Genomic DNA, 18701 nt, shown 5'->3' with positions numbered 1-18701 from the left:
TGCTTGGGAGTCCTACCTATATCTCCTCTCTCAGTACTGTCAATTCAGCTTCTCATCAGACCAATCGTGCCTGAAATATCAATATATCACTCTCTATATACAAATATAGATATATCACTCTAATATATATATATCACACCAATAATATATCATACTAATATACCAATATATCACTCGCAAAGGCATATCACACATATATACCCATCACACATATTTATATATCACACACATGAAATATCACTCACATAAATATCACGCACAAATTTCATAGTAATTTTTTGTCAAACAGATTTTTGTTATAAAAAATCAGACTCATCATAAGAACATGTGACGTGCATGAGAGACACATGAACAGGAAATCAGAAATGATGCTGAGCCAATCAAGGAAAGATCGAAAGGCACGATCTCATCTGGTCTTATGTACAGTTTATAGCTAAGCGACATTTGAAGTTAAACCTATGAACCTCACTCTTTATGCCCACCTTTCTAGAACAGATAATCATGCTTAACCCCACCCTCTTAACATGCAAGCAGGTGTCTACTTCACTAACATCTTTGTTGTAAGCTTCCTTTAAAGAAGTCTGTACTCTAGCTGGGGAGATGGCTTTGAGGTAAGAACAGGAGCACTGACTGCCCTTCCAGAGGACCTATGTGAGGGCTCACAGCCATCTGTAACTCTAGACCCAAGGAACCTGTGTGCTCGACTGGACTTGAAGGGCACTGCATGCACATGGAACATAAACCCACATGTAGACAGAACACACAAACAAAGTCTGCACTCATTTTCAGCTCCACATCTGCCATCTAGTCACCAGCCTGTCTGCTTGGCTCTACACCCAATACTTGTCTTAAACGGCTCTTGCCGAGATCACCAAGAACTATTTTGGTGGCAACCATTTCTTTTATTGTTCTTTTTCTTTTTTAAAGTAGAGGGAAGAGAAGCATTCTAAGAGCAAGAAGAGTGGACTAAACCAAGGAGGCAGGCAGGGAGAAAGAAAGAAAAATTATAACAAAGAGCAGACCATTGCATTTGCAGTGAAGAGAGAACCGAGAGCCCGGGAAGAGACCAGCGCTGACGGAGGCCAACATGCCCACGTGTTCGAGCACAGTGGGTTAAAACACACTGGAGGTTGGAGGTTGGGATGGACGTTGAAAGTGAGTAGAAAGACCTGTGGATTAGATAACACAAATGGGAAAATGAGGGGCAGTTGTGATTAGGCCCATGGAATGCCAGAGATACGGCTTTGGTGCCAGGTGGACATGGGCAGGAGGGTATTTAGGAGTATATGTATTTAAGTATCTATCTGTTTTTGAGTTTCACTATGTTTCAGGCTGGTCTGGAACCATTACAAAGTTCAGCTAGCCTTAAATCTACCCTTCTCCTGCCTCAGCCTCTCAAATGCTAGTATTATAGACGCGAGCCAGCAGGCCTCCTCACCACCTGCATTCCAACCCCAACCCTTTCACACAAGCCAAGCATCTTGTACCTATTACTACACGCTTAAGTTCCACGGTCCCTAAAATACGTAGTTTAACAACCCCAGACAACCAAAACCCAAAAATGTTATTGGTCTTAAAAACTTTCTCAGTAATGTCCAGCAATCCAAGTACAGGGGGAAAATGACTGGACCTTGGGAGGTGGAAAGGGCAGAAAGTTAAACAAGAAAGAATTTGGAACTGTCTTTGAGGGCAAGGCTGTAACCACCGAATGTGGAGTCTGAGATCAAATATGCTAAGAGTCTGTCAGCCCAGAAGGGTCAGGAGGAGGTCGCAGCCGGCTGAGGGCTGCAGACAAGATCAAAGCTGTGGTCAGAGAGAAAACTCTAGCTTACAACCCTGACGGCAGCAGGGGTCCAAATGCTGCTGAATCAAGGGACAATCTAACTGAAACATTTTATATTATCAATACAATTTAAGCTAGTTTGAATTTCATTTTGTAGATTTATTTTTTTGAAATGGGATTACACTATGTTAATCACACCGGTCTTTAAGTTCAGGACTCAACTGATCTCCTGCCCCAGCCTCTTCAGCAGCTGGTACCACAGGCTCACCTGGCGGTGTCTGTTTGTTTGTTTTTTTAAAGAAATAAAATCTCTGCTTCTGATAGCAGGAGGGACATTAGCACATAGTAAGTACCAACATTTTGGCCCATGGTTTCAGGCATCACTGTAGGGAGGTCAGAGAGGCAAGCTCCAGTCAGCTAGCGCCACTGTGTCTAGTGGGAAGCAGAGAGGGATGGATACCTGCTACAGTCCTACAGCTTCCCTTCTCCATCATCCCAACAGGGAAGGTGCAGGTGCGGTTCACAGTGGGTGGGTCTCACCACCTCTAGTAAGGTAAACTAATCCCCGCCCCCAGGGGGACATGCGGACAAGCCCCCTCCCAGGTGATTCTAGATTCTCCTAAGCTGAGAGTTAACACTAACCACAACAACAGGTTTTTAAAATTGTGGTAAAGGGGCTGATGATTCAGCTTGGAGGTGGAACCACTGCCAGACCTTGGGCTTAAAGGGTAGCGGTGAATCATGAAGGGAAGGGACGGCATAGCCGGATGCGCAGAACATGAGGTCATCGTTTAATAGGTGTTCTGTGTGCTGTTCACTGCATTTCCACTGCAGCTCAGCTGTCACCACTCCCACCTTTACAGACCGGCTCCATGGTTCACGGCTGTAGTCTGTCACCGTTACAGACCGGCTCCACGGTTCACATACTATTTCAAATGATCCTCCAACTGCCAGCTGTTTTTACAGGTAAGGAAAGGGGAACCTTGGATCATCGAGATTAGAATTCAGGTCTTACCTCAAATTCAGCTCCTTCCATGGCAGGCGGCTCTAGAGTCAGGAAGACAACAACAAGCCCCCTGCCCCACCCCCAAAAAATACCTGAGGGAAACTTGGTTTGCTCCTCTTGACTGTGTTTTACAAATCTTACTGTTCTTGCTTCTGTTCCCTCTGACTTTACAGAGAGACTCAGTCAACATTGTTACTAGATTGTTTGTTTTTTGGTTTGGTTTGGTTTTTTCGAGATAGGTTTTCTTTGTGTAATAGCTCTGGCTGTCCTGGAACTCTCTCTGTAGACCAGGCTGGCCTCAAGCTGGGATTGTAGGCATGCATCACCACGGTGGGTTTACCAGGCAGTATTTTAAGTGACTTTAGTGCCTTTGTTGGTCCCTAATCTATGAAATGAGTAATGGTCCCACACTACGACCAACGAGATGTTTATTTTTGTTGTGTGCACCTTTACAGAGAATGAGACAGGATACACTGCCTTTCCTATCCTTTCTTAGATGAAGTTAAAATTCTTTGTGCATGTTCAAATTGTTATTTCTCTTCATGCTAAATATTTTCTTCATAATTTATGTTGCCCTGGTGATAGTTCTGGAAGCTCATTTAGAAAACACAAAACTAGTAACTACTCTACTTAAGACATGTTTTCAAAATGATTATAAATTTTTTAATCTAGAAAGGCCATGCTGGCACCTAGTACCCATGCTAAGCCCACCCTATAGACCGCCAACACTTCTTCAGAGCCTGCCTAACAGCTCTCTCTCTCCTCAGTACCATATCCCAGCCCACAACTCATATGAGAAGATGGAAGGATCTCCCATGCTCATGGATTGATAGGATTAACATAGTAAAAATGGCCATCGTACCAAAAGCAATCTACAGATAATGCAAGCCCTATCAAAATCCCAACACAATTCTTTACAGACCATGAAAGGGCAATTCTCTTCTTCACGTGAGAAAACAAAAACACCAGAATAGCTGAAACAATTATGTACAATAAAAGAACATCCAGAGGAATCATCATCCCTGATTTTAAACTTTACTGCAGAGCAATAGTAATAAAAATCACATGGTATGGCAAAAAAGGACAGGTGATCAATGAAATAGAATTGAAGACCCAGAAGTAAATCCACACAGCTATGGAAACCTGATTTTTTTTTTATAAAGAAGCCAGAAATACACAAATGGGAAAAAAAGAAAGCATCTTCACAAATGGTGCTGGATTAACTGGATGTCAGTCAGCAGGTAGAAGAATGCAAATGGATCACCCTGCACAAAACTCAAGTCCAAATGGGTCAAATAAAACTAGACACACTGATAGCCTTGAATGCATTGGCACTGGAGACAACTTCCTGCACAGAACACCAATAACACAGGCACTAAGAACATCAATAAATGGGACCCCATGAAACTGAAAAGCTTCTGCAAGGCAAAGGACATCATCAATAGGACAAAACACCAGCCTACAGAATGGGAAAAGATTTTCACCAATTCTACATCCAACAAAGGGTTAATATATAATATAAAGAACTCAAAAAACTAGATATCAACAATCCAAATAATTAAATTAAAAAATGGGGTACAGATCTAAATAGAGAATTCTCAGCAGAGGAATCTCAAATGGCTGAGAAGCACATAAAGAAATGTTCAACATCCTTAGCCATCAGGAAAATGCAAAGCAAAACAACTCTGAGATTCAATCTTACACCTGTCAGAATGGCTGAGATCAAAAACACAAGCAACAGCTCATGCCGGAGCAAAGGAAACACTGCTCCATTGCTGGTGGGAGTGCAAACTTGTACAGCCACTACGGAAATCACTATGATGGTTTCTCAGAAAACTGGGACTCAATCTACCAAGATGCAGCTTTCCATTCCTGGGCCCCGACCTGGGCACTGCATCCACCTCAGGCACACCTGCTCAGTCATGTTCCCTGCAGGTTTACACATAGCAGTCAGAACCTGGAAGCCACCCAGATGCTCCTCAACGGAAGAACTAAAGAAAATGTGGTTCCTTTACACAGTGGAGTACTGCTCAGATGTTAAAAACAGTGACATCATGAAATGTGCAGGCAAATGGGTGGAGCTAGAAAAAAAATCATCCTGAGTAAGGTAACCAGACCTATGAAGAAAAGCATGGTATGTGCTCACTTATATATGGAAATTAGCTGTTAAATAGAGGATAATTACGCTACAATCCACAGACCCAGAGAAGCTACATAACAAAGAGGGCTCAAGAGAGGACACACAGATCTCCCTTGGAGGGGATAAATACTGCAGCTAGACTGGGGCAGGTAGGGATGGAGAATACTGGAGAGATGACTGGAATCTGGGGCATGGAGGGGGCTGATACAGAAACCCAGTGCAGTGGAAACTCCCTCGACTCTACGAGAATGACCCTAGAGAAGTCTCGTAGTCATGGAGACTGAACTGGCCATCTTCCATAACCAGGCAAAGTTTCCAGCAGTGGGGCTGCCTGCAAGATACGCTGAGGTAATGTTGGCACAGGACCTGTGGGAGTGGCCAACTAATGACTGGAACTGGTCCCACTTGAGACCCATGCCCTGAGAAGGAACCCACCCATGACACTGCTGAAGGGCCAGAACCAGAGAGAGGCTGGACAGCCCAGAGACCCAGGATAGGAACAAATAGGAATGGGAAAAAAAGTCAAATGATTCCTAATGATACTCTGCTATACTCATAGATCGATGTCCAGCCCAACTCATCAGAGAAGCAGCATCCAGCAACCACTGGAACAGATGCAGAGACCCACAGACAAATACTAGGCAGAGCCAGGCAAACCCTGCACAAGAGAGGGAGGAAAGACGGTGGGAGCCAGAGGGGTGGAGAACACCAGGAGAACACAGCCTACAGAGTCAACTAAGCAGGGTTCCGAGGGGACCACAGGGCTGAAGTGACTATTACAGACCCTGTATGTGTCTGAACTTGATGTTTTGTGGGGCTCCTAAGAGAAGGAGTGGGAGTGTCTCTGACTCTTACCTGCTCTTGGGACCCTTTTCCCCCTACTGGGCGACCTCGTCCAGCCTTGACATGAGGGCGTGGATCTAGACTTATGGTAACTAGTTATGCTGTGTTTGGTGATATCTCTGGGAGGCTGCTTTTTTTTTTTTTTAAGGGAAATGAAAGAGGAGTGGATCTGGAGGAGAGAGGAGGTGGGGGGAGGGGCTGAGAGGAGGTGGGGGAGGGGTTGACCTGCAGTTGGGATGTAATGTATGAGAATAAAAATTTTAAAAATAAATAATTTATCCTATTTTCATTAAAGCCAATCTAGGTGACTGTTTTCATTTTTTTTATTGAGACATGATTTAGCCTCAAACTCACAAGTAGTGGAGAATGACCTTCAATTCCTAATCCCTCTGCAGAAACCTTAGGCTCACAGGTGTATGTCACTGCACCTGGCTCTAGTGCTGTGGTTCTCAGCCTTCCTAATGCTGCGACCCTTCAGTGCAGTTCCTCACGTTGTGGTGGCCCCCACCATAAAATTATTTTCACTGCTACTTGATAACTGTAATTTTTTCACTGTTATAAGCCATAATGTAAATATCTGGTATGAAGAATATGTGATATGTGACCCCTGTGAAAAGATATGTTCATACACACACACACACACACACACGTGCACGCGCGTGTAACACTTGCAAAGTGTATGTACACACTTACAGCTGGTTGCCAACAGTCAACCTGTGGGGCCTCAAAGCTCCTCAGACACAGTGAAATCTTTTCAGAAGGAGTTTATTCTGATCACTAAGCAGAGGTGGCTGCTCAGGGAGAGGTTATAAAAGTTGCTCTGCAGAGGTTTTTGGCTTCCTCCCCTCAGATTATGCATGTTTATTGCTGAGAACTGATATGTAAAAATCCCCAGCTCTAGGCCACATGATGCGTTTAGCTCTGTCAGCATTAACCATTCACTCAGATGTGATATTTAAAGACAAAATCGGCTGTTCAACACTTGTCCTTCCTTTTTAGATTTTAACTCATAATTCTAGAAAGTCCTGCCCCAAGCTCTGCCAAACTCTACTTGTATAAAACCATACGGGATTTATAAATTCAAGCTCAGATTATGTAGAAGCACACTGTTTTGGCATCAGAACTGTATGTGGTCTGTTTCTGAGCAGGAGCTGGGTGAGCAATTCCTCAGTCACATTGTGGGACATCACGCAGATGAACACAGCACGACCTCGTGGTTCGTCTCGGGCAGACTACGGGGAGATGCCTGGGAGAAGCACTGTTCCCCAGGACTTCAGGATGCATTTTAATTTTAGATATTTTTCACTATAATGAATGACTTCCTAACTCTAACACATCGATCAGAGAAGTAGTAAACTTATTGAGGCACAAAGTTAGGGAATTATATAACAAATTCATCCTAGTATTCACAGCGATGTACGAGCGACTGAATTGGGTCAGATTAATTATTTTGTTTCCCTGACATGCCAGGGCTCAAACACATTCTAAAACACCCCGGCTTTCCTTCTCATCTAAACTTGGACCCAATCTTCTCTCAGCCTTCCTCTTTACAAAGAACAGCAAGCTGGTTCGTCTAAACGCCTATCAGATCGCGCCTGTGACAAGGCTGCTCAAGTCTGTCCAGTTTCATTCTGACCGAACATCAGAACGGGCAAACACAGATGTAGACTTCTGCTTCCACAAGGGAGGAACAGTGGTCTAGTGCTCAAAGACCGCTGTGTGGTACTAAAACTACTAAAAACCCAAACTAGAGTGAACAAAACAGAGCTCTTCAAACTGTGGGTGACAAACCACACAGGTAATTGGCATGTCATAAAAGTGGTAGAAAAAAACAAGACATTTAATGACTGTTCTTAAAGGCATATGCATGTATTAGACTATAATGCAAGATGCATTAATTAAAAAGTTTATAATTAATTGCATAAGATACTAATTACTTGAATGGATTTAAAATTTGTATTTTAAATTTACCATTAAATTGCTATAGTAAAATTTACATTTATTACTTAAAAATCTCTGCATTAAACAATAAGAACAGCTGTTCTAAAAGGCAGCAACACATTGAAAAACCATTCTCAGTGACAACAGTGACCTCTAGTGGATTTGTTAAACTACAACATAGCCACAGCGAAGCTTCTAGCGTGAGAAACTAGGCTGTGGCTGTACCACAGAGCAGCGTCAGACACAGTGGGGGCTCTGCTTAGACAACGGGGCGGCTGTCACTAATGCCCACCAGTCAGCAGAGCACAGCGGGGAGGAGCCTGACTTCAGACAGGGTCTATCATTAGCTCACGGGATAGGCTCCATTTGTGAAAGGACACTCAACAAAGGAACTAGACTCTATGGATCTTTTAGGCTTTTGAGAATCTTTCTTCTTCAAGTCATCTTGTAGACCAATACCAGAGCAAGGTCTGCTCAAAAGACCTTGTGTACTGGGAGGGACGTGGTGTGACGTGACATGGCCTGACACAGTGATCACACTGGGAAAAGGGATGAACCACGCATGCCGTGAGATTCTTACTGTGCTATTCGGAATGATTTATAATTAAGAATTTATGAAGTATTTCTGGAATCGTCCATCTAATATTTTTAGATTATAGTTAATGCTGGTAGCTGAAAAGATGGAAAGTGGAACACTGGCCAAGAGAGGGTCCCTGTTGGCAGCCAATGTCCAATCCCCAACCTGCTCCCTTGAGCTTTTCTCTTCTGTTTACAGTTAGTCATTAGGTGATGTCACGAAATTTATATCATACACACTCAGCAAAGTTATTAAATAATTTCACTCACGTATTTATTCTGTTATCTTAATTACCATTAAATTCAAGGCTGAGATTCATGATACACATGAATATGCATGTGCATGTATTGCCTTGCCATGAGCATGTGTGTGCCTTGCCATGAGCATGTGTGTGCCTTGCCATGAGCATGTATGTGCCTTGCTATATGCATGTGTCTTGTCAGGCACTAAGTGTACAGTGAGTACTCTGGAAATTAAGGGCATTTGTCTAGATTAGGAGAATAAAGGGCTATTTTCATCTTTTTTCCTCCACTAAAATTAAGAAAGGTTATATAAACAAGATGAAGCTCAATAACCAAAAGTGACATAGATCAAGGCTTCAAGTTACGAGGAAAAGTAGACATTCTGAAGAGACAGGATGAGGCTTAGGAAAAGGTCAGTGAAGAGTTACTGAGTCAGAGGAAAACAGGTGGTAGGAAAACTTGTTTGGTAAACGCCTTCTCTTCCCTTCCTTCCTTCCCACAGTGTCTCATGTGGGCCAGGCTGGCCTGGGGTTTACTATGTAGATAAGGAGGCCCTTCGCTATGGGTCATCCTGCCTCCTCAGAATTTGGGGATTCCAGGCACGTACAGTCATGTCTGGCTTGGTAAATGGTTTTGAAGTAGGTATAAGGATGTGACAGAGGGCTGAATTTAACAAACAGAGAATATGTCTTTGGAAATAAAAGACAAAGATAACTTAAGCCAACTGGTGTTATTCGGGGGGGGGGGGGTGCTGCTGGTGTTGGATCAACCATCGACGGCAGCGGCTCTGGAGAGACAAGGTCAAGAGCAAGGCAGTGGCGAGATGAAGAGTGTGGGTGCCCATTTTCCTTGGACGATGGTGCCTTTAGTCTCTAACAAGAAAGCTACAGCTAGTGATGAAATGACCGATTTCGTCTTTATGACATTCGGTTTAATGCCACAGGGTGACAGGCAGGCTTTGCATAGGAAGGGATTACAGAGGAACACACCACCAAAGGTTGCCACTGCTGCCAAGGAACTAGCAGAATCTAGAGAGGTATCCTTCCATCTTACTCAGGGACAGAATTTAAGGTTTCGTCTGTTTGTCTTAAAGCAAAGCTCTGGCATCAACTCCATCTCTTTACATCTGAGTCGTTGTATTTACTTAGCATCCCTCTTCCCTGTCTGTCCACAAACAACAACAGGGCTTGTGCCATCTCTTCAAACACGCGTCATTTAGGAGGATACTAATGTCACCAAGTATTTGTCTGGAGTTTCTATACAGTTTAGTTGGATAATAACTACTGTTGCTTTTACTAATAAATTTCTTTAAATTCTACATCAGTAAAATACTACAAGTGTTTAATTATTTCCTGAAGCAAAAGCCTTCAAATTTTTTTAGCAAAAAGGTCCTTTTATATTGGCTTTTTTAAAGCTCAGGGTACTGCAGTCATTGTAACAAAGCCCACTATCTTAGCAGTAAAGTGAGTTCAGCCAGATTCCCAAGAGCCAGTGTCTTCTGAAAAAAGTCACTACTTTAATCCAGGATTGTTACACGAGCAGGATTCACCCTGGGCAAAGCAAGGGCCAGAATGCGAGCTCCAGTTTTGTGATCAAAACTACAACATTAGAGAAAAACACTTACAGGTAAGGTTTCCCATTTAAAAATTCTTAGTAACTATGCTTAAGATACAGCCGTTTCCCAGGGCTAAACTGTGTGAACGGTGACCCTCTGCTGAGAACTCAGCCTGCTCTCGGCCAGCGTCAAAAGCAGGAAGGTTACCCGACCACTGGAGCAAACAAGACAAAAAGATTCAATTACCTCTCTTCCTCTCGAACCCATACTGGAGTTTTCAGAATTTGTGTTTCAAAAAACTTAGATGCTCTGTAACAAAAATTGCTGCAGAAAGACTGGAAAGGAACATTTAAAATTAGCTCATTATGTTTCTTCTTACAAACACAGCCTACAGAAAACATGAATGAGAAGATCAAAGAATAAAAGGAAACACTGAGAGCAAAGGACCATATAAATGGGTTATCTTGTATTTGTCCTTTTGTGTTGCTTTACTTCACTTAATGTCTTCAAGGTTCCTATGTCATTTACTTTCTTTTTAAAATTAGAATATTATTCCACTATATGTCTATACTATATTATATAGCTATGAATACTTTTATACATATACTCCGGTACTCACAACCCAGGAATTTCTTCACGGCATGTAACAGAATAAAAAGGTTTGGTCACAAAGAATGTGAGACGCTTCTGGGCTCCTGGCTTTACTTAGCGTTAAGGAGCCTCTCTAATACGTAAGAGGTTCTGGTTCTGAGCCACAGCCTTCCCCACTTCCTGGTGCAAAACTGAGATTCCAAAATGGGCTCTCAACATGGCTGTAACATCATCTATTCCCACCAGCTCCTTTGGGAGTTGTACAACCAACTCACTGTGTTTACACTAGCTTTAGCGTGTACAACCAACTCATCGTGTTTACACTAGCTTTAGCGTGTACAACCAACTCATCGTGTTTACACTGGCTTTAGCGTGTACAACCAACTCACTGTGTTTACACTGGCTTTAGCGTGTACAACCAACTCACTGTGTTTACACTAGCTTTAGCGTGTACAACCAACTCACTGTGTTTACACTAGCTTTAGCGTGTACAAACAACTCATCGTGTTTACACTGGCTTTAGCGTGTACAAACAACTCATCGTGTTTACACTGGCTTTAGCGTGTACAACCAACTCACTGTCTTTACACTGGCTTTAGCGTGTTCTCACACGTTCACTAGCCCTTTGTACCTGGCACATGCAAGTCTCCCTTTCGTTTGCCTTCCTTTCTCTCAGACTACACGTTCTGGCCATGAATCCGTAGGAAATATAACTTCACACTTTTCACTTGTTTTCTCCTCTCTTTCTCAGTATTATTATTACTATTATTTGTGGCTTTTCAAGACAGGGTTTCTTTGCAGAGCCCTGGCTGTCCTGGAACTCGCTCTGTAGACCAGGTGGCTCGAACTCACAGAGATTCCCCTGCCTCTGCTTCCCTGAGATTAAAGGTGTGAGCCACCACATCTGGCTTTGTTTTTCTCACTTTTTAATGAACACTTTCTTTCCTAATTTTCTGTCCAAGTTTATATTCTCCCATCCTGTCTTGAGAGAGGCCTGCTTTCTGGACACACATCTATCCACCCACTTTGTATACGGACTGGGATGAGCCAGTTCTCACCTTTGGACAACTGTGCCACCTCCAGCTCCTCAAAGACCCACCCTCTCTCCGCTCACCTACGAGACTCCTGTCGCCATGTACTGAGGGCTCACAGATGTGATAAATCTGCCCCTGGCTCATCCTTCTTAACCTGGTTTACTGCCCGTGCTTATACTACCATGCACTTTCTGTTTTTAAATGTTCAGATCTTTTTTGGGGGAGGGCGGTGGCCCAGAGAAGCCTCAAACCTGCTGCACAGCTGAGAATGACTGGACTCCTAACTCCCCAGATCCTGTTCTTAGTTAAAGCTTAAGCAAGAAATTTTCTTAGTACCTTAGTTTTAGAAACAATCTGTTACTGTAGTTATTGTCTAACAGACAAATTTTAAAGTAAAATTTAGAATTCTATTTAATATCATTTAAAAATTAACTGCCACATTAAACAGCTTTTGGACTTACCTTTCTTTCAGTAATATCGTAGACTTTATTGGTTTTAGTAGAAATTTTATATTTCTGTTTCGGTATCTAAAGAAAAATAAAGTATAATTTACTAAAGAATTTAAGTGAGGGACACAAACTTTATGTCACAGAGAATTAAGTCGTCTATGGTTAATACTTTCGGCCAGTCCAAGTTATTAGTGCATGGCCTCAAGCTTTTGTTCCCGTTCTTTCCACAACATGTTTGTAGAAACTAACAAACACACTTAGGAAAAGACCACTTACTGCCCCTAACTTCTTCTGACATAAAGGATAGCCACAGAGTTTGATAATGGCCCTCTCGTCCACGACGTCGCTGTAGTGAGCTGGTGTGATAAACATCCCCTGGAACAGAAAGAAAGGGTGATCCCCAACAGATTACAGAACAGATCACGGAACGACCGTGAAGTCAGAATTAGAGGAGCACATGAAGAAAAAGTGTTTCCGTGAGTGTCTGCTGGACACATGGTGACATCTGGGCAGACAAGATGACCCAGAGGGGAAAGGTTTCTGCTGCCCAGCATGACAGCCCGAGTTTCTCCTCCGGGACCCACATGGCAGGACAGAACTGAATGCACACGCATGCCGTGGCATGGCATGTGCGCCCACCCCACTAGTAATAAAGGAAACTTAATCATACGTTATAACTACATACGTTGTATGTATTTAATCATACATTGTAACTACGGCCATCTTACTATGTACTTTTTATTAATTCATTTTAAAGTCATTATAAAGCAAGAACTATTATCAGAGTTGGTAATTTTAAGAGACGGATCATACATTCTGGATCTAAGGACTGAAATAAAATTTAAAGGTTCCAATAGTGCAGGGAAGTCTCATAGACGGAGACACGCTAGACTGGGGGACCAGAGATGGCTCTGCCGGAGGACCTGAGTTTGGTTCCCACCCATCTGCATCAGGTTGTTCATAAATGCTGGCAACTCCAGCTCCAGAGGAACCGATGCCCTCTTTTGGACTCCACAGGTAACTAAACATATGTGGAATGCATTCCCACATACATACGTACAGTTTTTAAAAATGATGGCGCTGGAGAGACAGTTCAGTGGTTGAGAGCATTTGTTGCCCTTGTCGAGGTTTTTGAGTTTGGTTCTGTGCTGGGTAGATCACAATCACCTACAACACCAGTTCCAAGGGATCTGACAACCACTTCCAGACTCTGGGCACTGTACACTCAAAGTGCACACACATACACGAACATATGTACAAGACACTCATACACATAGGTAAGTCCTTACAGACAGATGTCGTATTTAAAATCTGGTAAGTTGTCAACTTCATACATACACACTCCTTTAGGAATTCCTCTGTGATGTTTTCTTCCAGAAGCCGCTCGACGATGCGCACAGCCTTCCTCTCACACTCCACCTTCCTCTGCACTGCGGCTTCCAGTTCCGCTCGCCTGAAATGCCAGTGAGAAAGTTAGTCCCCTGAGAAGACTTCTATCTGCAACACTCCATGCTTTCAAAGCCACCACTAACCTATCATTTTGCCAATAAAGTCTGTAGTTTTTAACCCTGCCACTTCTGATCCAATACCTTCCAAAAAGTAAAGTAAGCAAACTATCCATTAGTGTGCAGATGGAAGCTGGCCATGAGGATTAATCCCAGGCTCAGAGCACAAGAAGGCACTTAGAGACACCTACAGACAAGGAGGACGGGTAAGGTGGTCCATGTCCACAATCACAGCACCTGGGAGGTGGAGGCAGCGAGACTCGGAGTGTGGATGACGTAGAAAGAACCTGTATCTTAAAAGACAGTATGTTTCTTCCTTTATTACAAAGTCTTACTTAATAACTATATGGATACGAGGAACCTTATTCCAGCGAGCAGTGGGATCCTGCCAGTCCTCTGTGGCCCCGTATACATGGAACGTAACGGTAAGGCTATCTCGATAAGCGAGCTCCACACAGTACAACCGTGAGAGCTGTTTTAAGACAGCCCAGGTCCCACCAGAGTCTCCATAAACCAGAAGAGGAGGAGTACCCAGAATGGAGAGTCACTGCTGTCATGAGTGTCCTGGAGACACCTCTGTAGTCCCCGATGCTCCTCCCTCCCTCTCACACCTGGACCTGGGAATATTCTCATGTGTCCTTCCTACTTTCATTAACTTTTGAGATTTTAGACTCCTGGACTTTGCCTGGAGCAATGTGTCCCTACTGTAACTTGGAAGTCTGGGACAGTTTTGCCAACAATTCTTATTTTAAAATGCATACATTAAAATGGCATTTTGAAACTAAACACCTATTTTTCCTACCACTTCATCAAGATCATCTTATTGCTATTTTGAGACACTAAAGATGGAGATCAGGGCCTCGTCAGTGCTAAGCAGGCACTCGACTACTGAGGTACAATCCCTAACTCCAACTCCATACAGAGACCACTCCTGTATCAAACACAAAAGATATAAACACAGATAACAGTTCTTTATAGTAGATATGAAAAGCTTCATGAAAACTATTTTTCTCATTTTGTACCCACCCATCAATAAAAGTCATGTCAGCTTGACTTTTATCAACCACACTGACTGAGCCATTATTGTCTTCCTAACTGACAGATACCTAGAGCTGCTTCCCATGGGTCAATGTTGCTCCTTCTGTCTCAAATGATGACAATCGGTATGGCTGTGTTGGAAGTTTTGTGTCAACTTGACATAAGCTACAGTCGCCTGAGAGAGGGAGCCTCAAATAAGAAAGGGCCTCTGTAAGACTGGACTGCATGCTGGCCTGTAGGGCATTTTCTTAATTAGTGATTGGTGGGGAACAGTCCAGCCCACTGTGGGTGGCGCCAGCCCTGGGCTTATGGTCGGTCCTATGTTCTTTAAGAAAGCAAGCTGAGCAAGCCATGGGGAACACACCAGTAAGCAGCACCCTTCCTTGGGTTCCTGCCCTGTTTGAGTTCCTGTCCTGACTTCCTTCAGTGATGAACAGTGATGTAGAAGTATAAGCCAAATAAACCCTTTCCTCCCAAGTTGCTTTAGGGCACGGTGTTTCATCACAGCAATGGAAACGCTAACTAAGACAGTGGGGTATGGAGCAGGTCTCAGGCATTCTGCTCTTGGATTCCTTTACAGTCTTAAAGTTTGCTGTTCTGCACTTTACAAACTAAATTTCTCATTGTGACATGCTGGGTACTACATGAACAGAATTCCGCCTCCTTCCTCCCCTCTAGGACTGTCATACACCATCCCACCTCAGGGTCCTCGTCCATACTGTCACCCCAGCTGTTAGTCTCTCATCTCTACTGTCTGTTTTACACTGTCTGAAGACTTTTAGAAAACCCACAGGTCTGCCGATCTAAGTCACTGGCCCCTCCTCCATCGCCAGCCTTTTTCTTACAGCACCCACGGCAATTTGTAACGACATACGGATATTTCTCATAACCCAAATACAGACCATCTCGTATTTGGAAAATATCTAGAAGAAGAACTAGCAAATCTTGGGGTGAAGAGCCACAGATACGTTTAATGTCTCCACAGACAACTCCTGTCCTGAGATCTTCTGGGACATGAGAGACCCTGACATTTTAGAAGTTTCCAACAATAAAGACGGTTTGGTTTGTTTGTTTTTAAATCCGTACTTAATGTTACGAAGGAGGCAAAAGGTCCCAATGAGCCTGGCATATACAACAATAAGTGTGCACCTGAAGAGAAGGGAAAGGACTACTCGGTTAATTCAGTCCGAGCCTCCAGTTTGCTTTCTTAAAGCTGGAGGATGTAACAGCTGTGAGAATTAATAGTGCTTCCTACGTCTTCTCGTAAGTATGTTCTCCAAAACAGGTATCCATGATCGTTTTTAACTGTTCTGGCGAACACATCACAGTACAGAGTGCTTTTTTAGCACGTATGAAGCCTGAAGGAAGCTCGATTCCCAAGACCAGAAAATAAAACATCAGGACCAAAAACATCTGATTCGATTAATGAGATAAAAAGAGAGTGAAATGCAGTTGTCCACGTGGTCTACCTTCTGGAAGCATCTTCTGGCTTGAGGACCCTTGTCTGTTTAGTGCCTGCAATGGAAGAGACCAGTGAGGGTAAACACACATTTAGTGCATAGTCTTACCCCAACACCTGTGGCCCGCGTTTCCTTTTCTCTCACATTTCCAACTCCAACTTGCAAAAAAGGGTAAACAGGAAGGAAATTTCACAGTTTCTGTAAATTAACTATATTTTAATTTTTCTTGACCAAAATCTGTCTCTTTGGGGACTGGTTGTTTTTCTACTTTAATCAAGTGCTTCAAAAAAAAAAAAAACTAAACTGGGTACTTTTAGGATAAATATTTCTCGTCTCCCAAATGGACAGTTTGCCTTAAAAAAGGAGTCTGGAATCTCAGAGACCCGGTACCAAGGCACAAGGTTCAAAGCAGCTGAACACCCCTGTCTCGGCCACTTGTTCCCTAGGGGTCCCCAGCCCAGCCACGCAGGGGGAGATCCTGAAACACCTGCGTAAGAGTGTGGGATTCTTGCGGGATTCTTTCCCCGACCGCACCAGGGAAGTGGTGGGGAGCCACCGGCCACCCGGAGCCCTCCCTCCCGGGGACGGCCTCGGCCAGCACTCCGCGCGTGCGTAGTACTCAAACCAGGGCCTCAGGGTCCACACCTGAAGAGGCTCGCGTCCCTACCTGCAGCCTTCCGGTGGGTGCTGGAGGCCCGGGCACTCGGGCCCAAACAGTGAGGAGCAGCAGAGGCAGCCATGGGAAACGCCGTCGGAAGGCAAGGGGAGGGTTTGCGCGGCGACCTCGAGGCTCCTCCTCCACGCATTGCCCGGACCGGGCTGGGGGCGGGCCTAGGGAGGGCGGGGCGAGCGCCGGAGGGGGCGGGCCAAGGGGGAGGAGCGAGCGCCGGAGGGGGCGGGCCCAGGAGTACGGCCTGCGCTGGCCGAGGTGGTGGAGGAAGGAGGTGGAGAGGGCGCGCGGTCTGGCGGGTAGGTGGACGTGCTGGGTCGGGCTGGTCCCGGCTCTCTGGCCAGGATCCGCGCAGCACGCGGCTCGCCTACTAGGCCCCTTGAGGTGCTGGAGCCTGGATGCTCTGCCCAGCAGGAACAGGGAGACGGGGACAAATGGCTTCCTCTCGGCTCAGCCCATAGGCGCGGTAGGGTGTGATTTTCCTGTCCAGTCACCAGCGGTGGCCTTACCTTCGGTGATCTCACTGACTGGGATTGGTTGGTTACTCTGGGGAGGGCAGGTCCTCTAGAGAAGGAGTGGAGGGCATCGCAGTCTTTGACTTCTTTGGGTGACTTAATTGTGTTGGACTTCACTTTTTGTCAATGGGACATTTTAAAAAAATCCCTAATGAATAGAATTTTTGTCCCAGGTCTACGGTTTGGATTTTTTTTTTTCATGAAAGGAATATTTTCCCCTGTTGGAAAAAAGGTTCTTCTAGGAAGTTCTCTCTAGGGTTCTCTTTCTTTATTCTCTTTTCATTCTTTCACAGTTATGCTTTTTAGGCAATACGATAAGGGCTTTAAAAATGCTTTATTAGCTGGGCGGTGGTGGTGCACGCCTGTAATCCCAGCACTCGGGAGGCTGAGGCAGGTGGATCTCTGGGAGTTCGAGGCCAGCCTGGTCTACAAGAGCTAGTTCCGGGACGGGCACCAAAGCTACAGAGAAACCCTGTCTTGAAAAACCAAAAAAAAAAAAAATGCTTTATTAGGCTAGCACACGAACTTTTTTGAGCTGTAAAACTTTACATTGTGTTCACTGTATTTTCTAATAATTCAGAATGAAACATAATTTTCATGATATCACACAATTAACTTTGTTTTGTATTAGTTCATTTCAGAATGGCTGTGGAGGAACTTCAGAGCATAATAAAAAGATGCGTAAGTAGTTCCCTGAAAACACCTTCGAAAACTATGGGAAGTGCATATATTATCTTTAATTACGCTGTGGTCACTCATATTATTTGCCTTATCTAATTCCTGCTTTTTTGGATTTGTAAATAAACAGCATAAGATCAGGAAGGTAGGCTGGATTTTTTAAATTATTTTTTTATTTTTACACGTGTGGCCTTTAATCCTAGTAATTAGGAGGCAAAGGCAGGGGGATCTCTGTGAATTTGAGGGTGGCCTGATCTACGTAGTGATTTTCAAGACAGCCAGGGCTATGTAGAGAGACCCTGTCTCATAAAAGAGGGGGGCTAGATAGATGGCTCAGTTGTTCTCACAGAGGACCTGGGTCTATTACCCAACACCCAGACCCTCTTCTGGCTTCCATGGGCACCAGGCACACACCTACTGTAGGCAAACACTCATATATATAAAATAAAAAAAAAATCCTAAACTCGTGTGTGTGTGTGTGTTTGCCACACACACACACACACACACACACACACACACACATTAAAAAATCCTCAACTCTCTGTGCAGGTGCTTATGGAAGCCCAAGGTGTCAGATCCACCTGGAGCTGTAGTTACAGGTGGTTGTGAGCCACCTCACCTGGGTGCTGGGAATTGAACTCAGGTCCTCTGTAAGAGCAACATATACTCTTATC

The 18701-nt window shown here is 44.1% G+C and overlaps 2 protein-coding genes across 6 annotated transcripts in view; one reads left to right on the top strand and one right to left on the bottom strand.

Moving 5' to 3' along the window:
- Rpap2 (RNA polymerase II associated protein 2) overlaps positions 1-16969 on the bottom strand; it is a 71381-nt gene extending 54412 nt beyond the window's left edge. For both annotated transcript variants that reach the window (XM_041642052.1, XM_041642053.1), the window contains exons 1-6: positions 16832-16969; positions 16174-16219; positions 13500-13614; positions 12438-12536; positions 12174-12239; positions 10334-10422 (exon numbers count right to left, since the gene is read on the bottom strand). In XM_041642052.1, coding sequence (XP_041497986.1) covers positions 10334-10422; positions 12174-12239; positions 12438-12536; positions 13500-13614; positions 16174-16219; positions 16832-16904 — 488 coding nt within the window. In that variant the 5' untranslated portion in view covers positions 16905-16969. The remainder of the gene's footprint in view (positions 1-10333; positions 10423-12173; positions 12240-12437; positions 12537-13499; positions 13615-16173; positions 16220-16831) is intronic.
- An 80-nt stretch (positions 16970-17049) lies between these two features.
- Glmn (glomulin, FKBP associated protein) overlaps positions 17050-18701 on the top strand; it is a 30215-nt gene continuing 28563 nt past the window's right edge. For 2 of the 4 annotated variants that reach the window (XM_041642118.1, XM_041642115.1), the window contains exons 1-2: positions 17050-17133; positions 17981-18030. In XM_041642118.1, the coding sequence (XP_041498052.1) occupies positions 17992-18030 (39 nt within the window). In that variant the 5' untranslated portion in view covers positions 17050-17133; positions 17981-17991. The other 2 variants (XM_041642117.1, XM_041642116.1) reach the window with 2 other exon arrangements.

The sequence above is a fragment of the Microtus oregoni genome, unplaced genomic scaffold (assembly GCF_018167655.1).
Source record: "Microtus oregoni isolate MIOR12 unplaced genomic scaffold, Mior012 000072F_ref0000427, whole genome shotgun sequence".
Taxonomy (NCBI): Eukaryota; Metazoa; Chordata; class Mammalia; order Rodentia; family Cricetidae; genus Microtus; species Microtus oregoni.
This window is presented reverse-complemented; position numbering and strand designations above follow the sequence as displayed.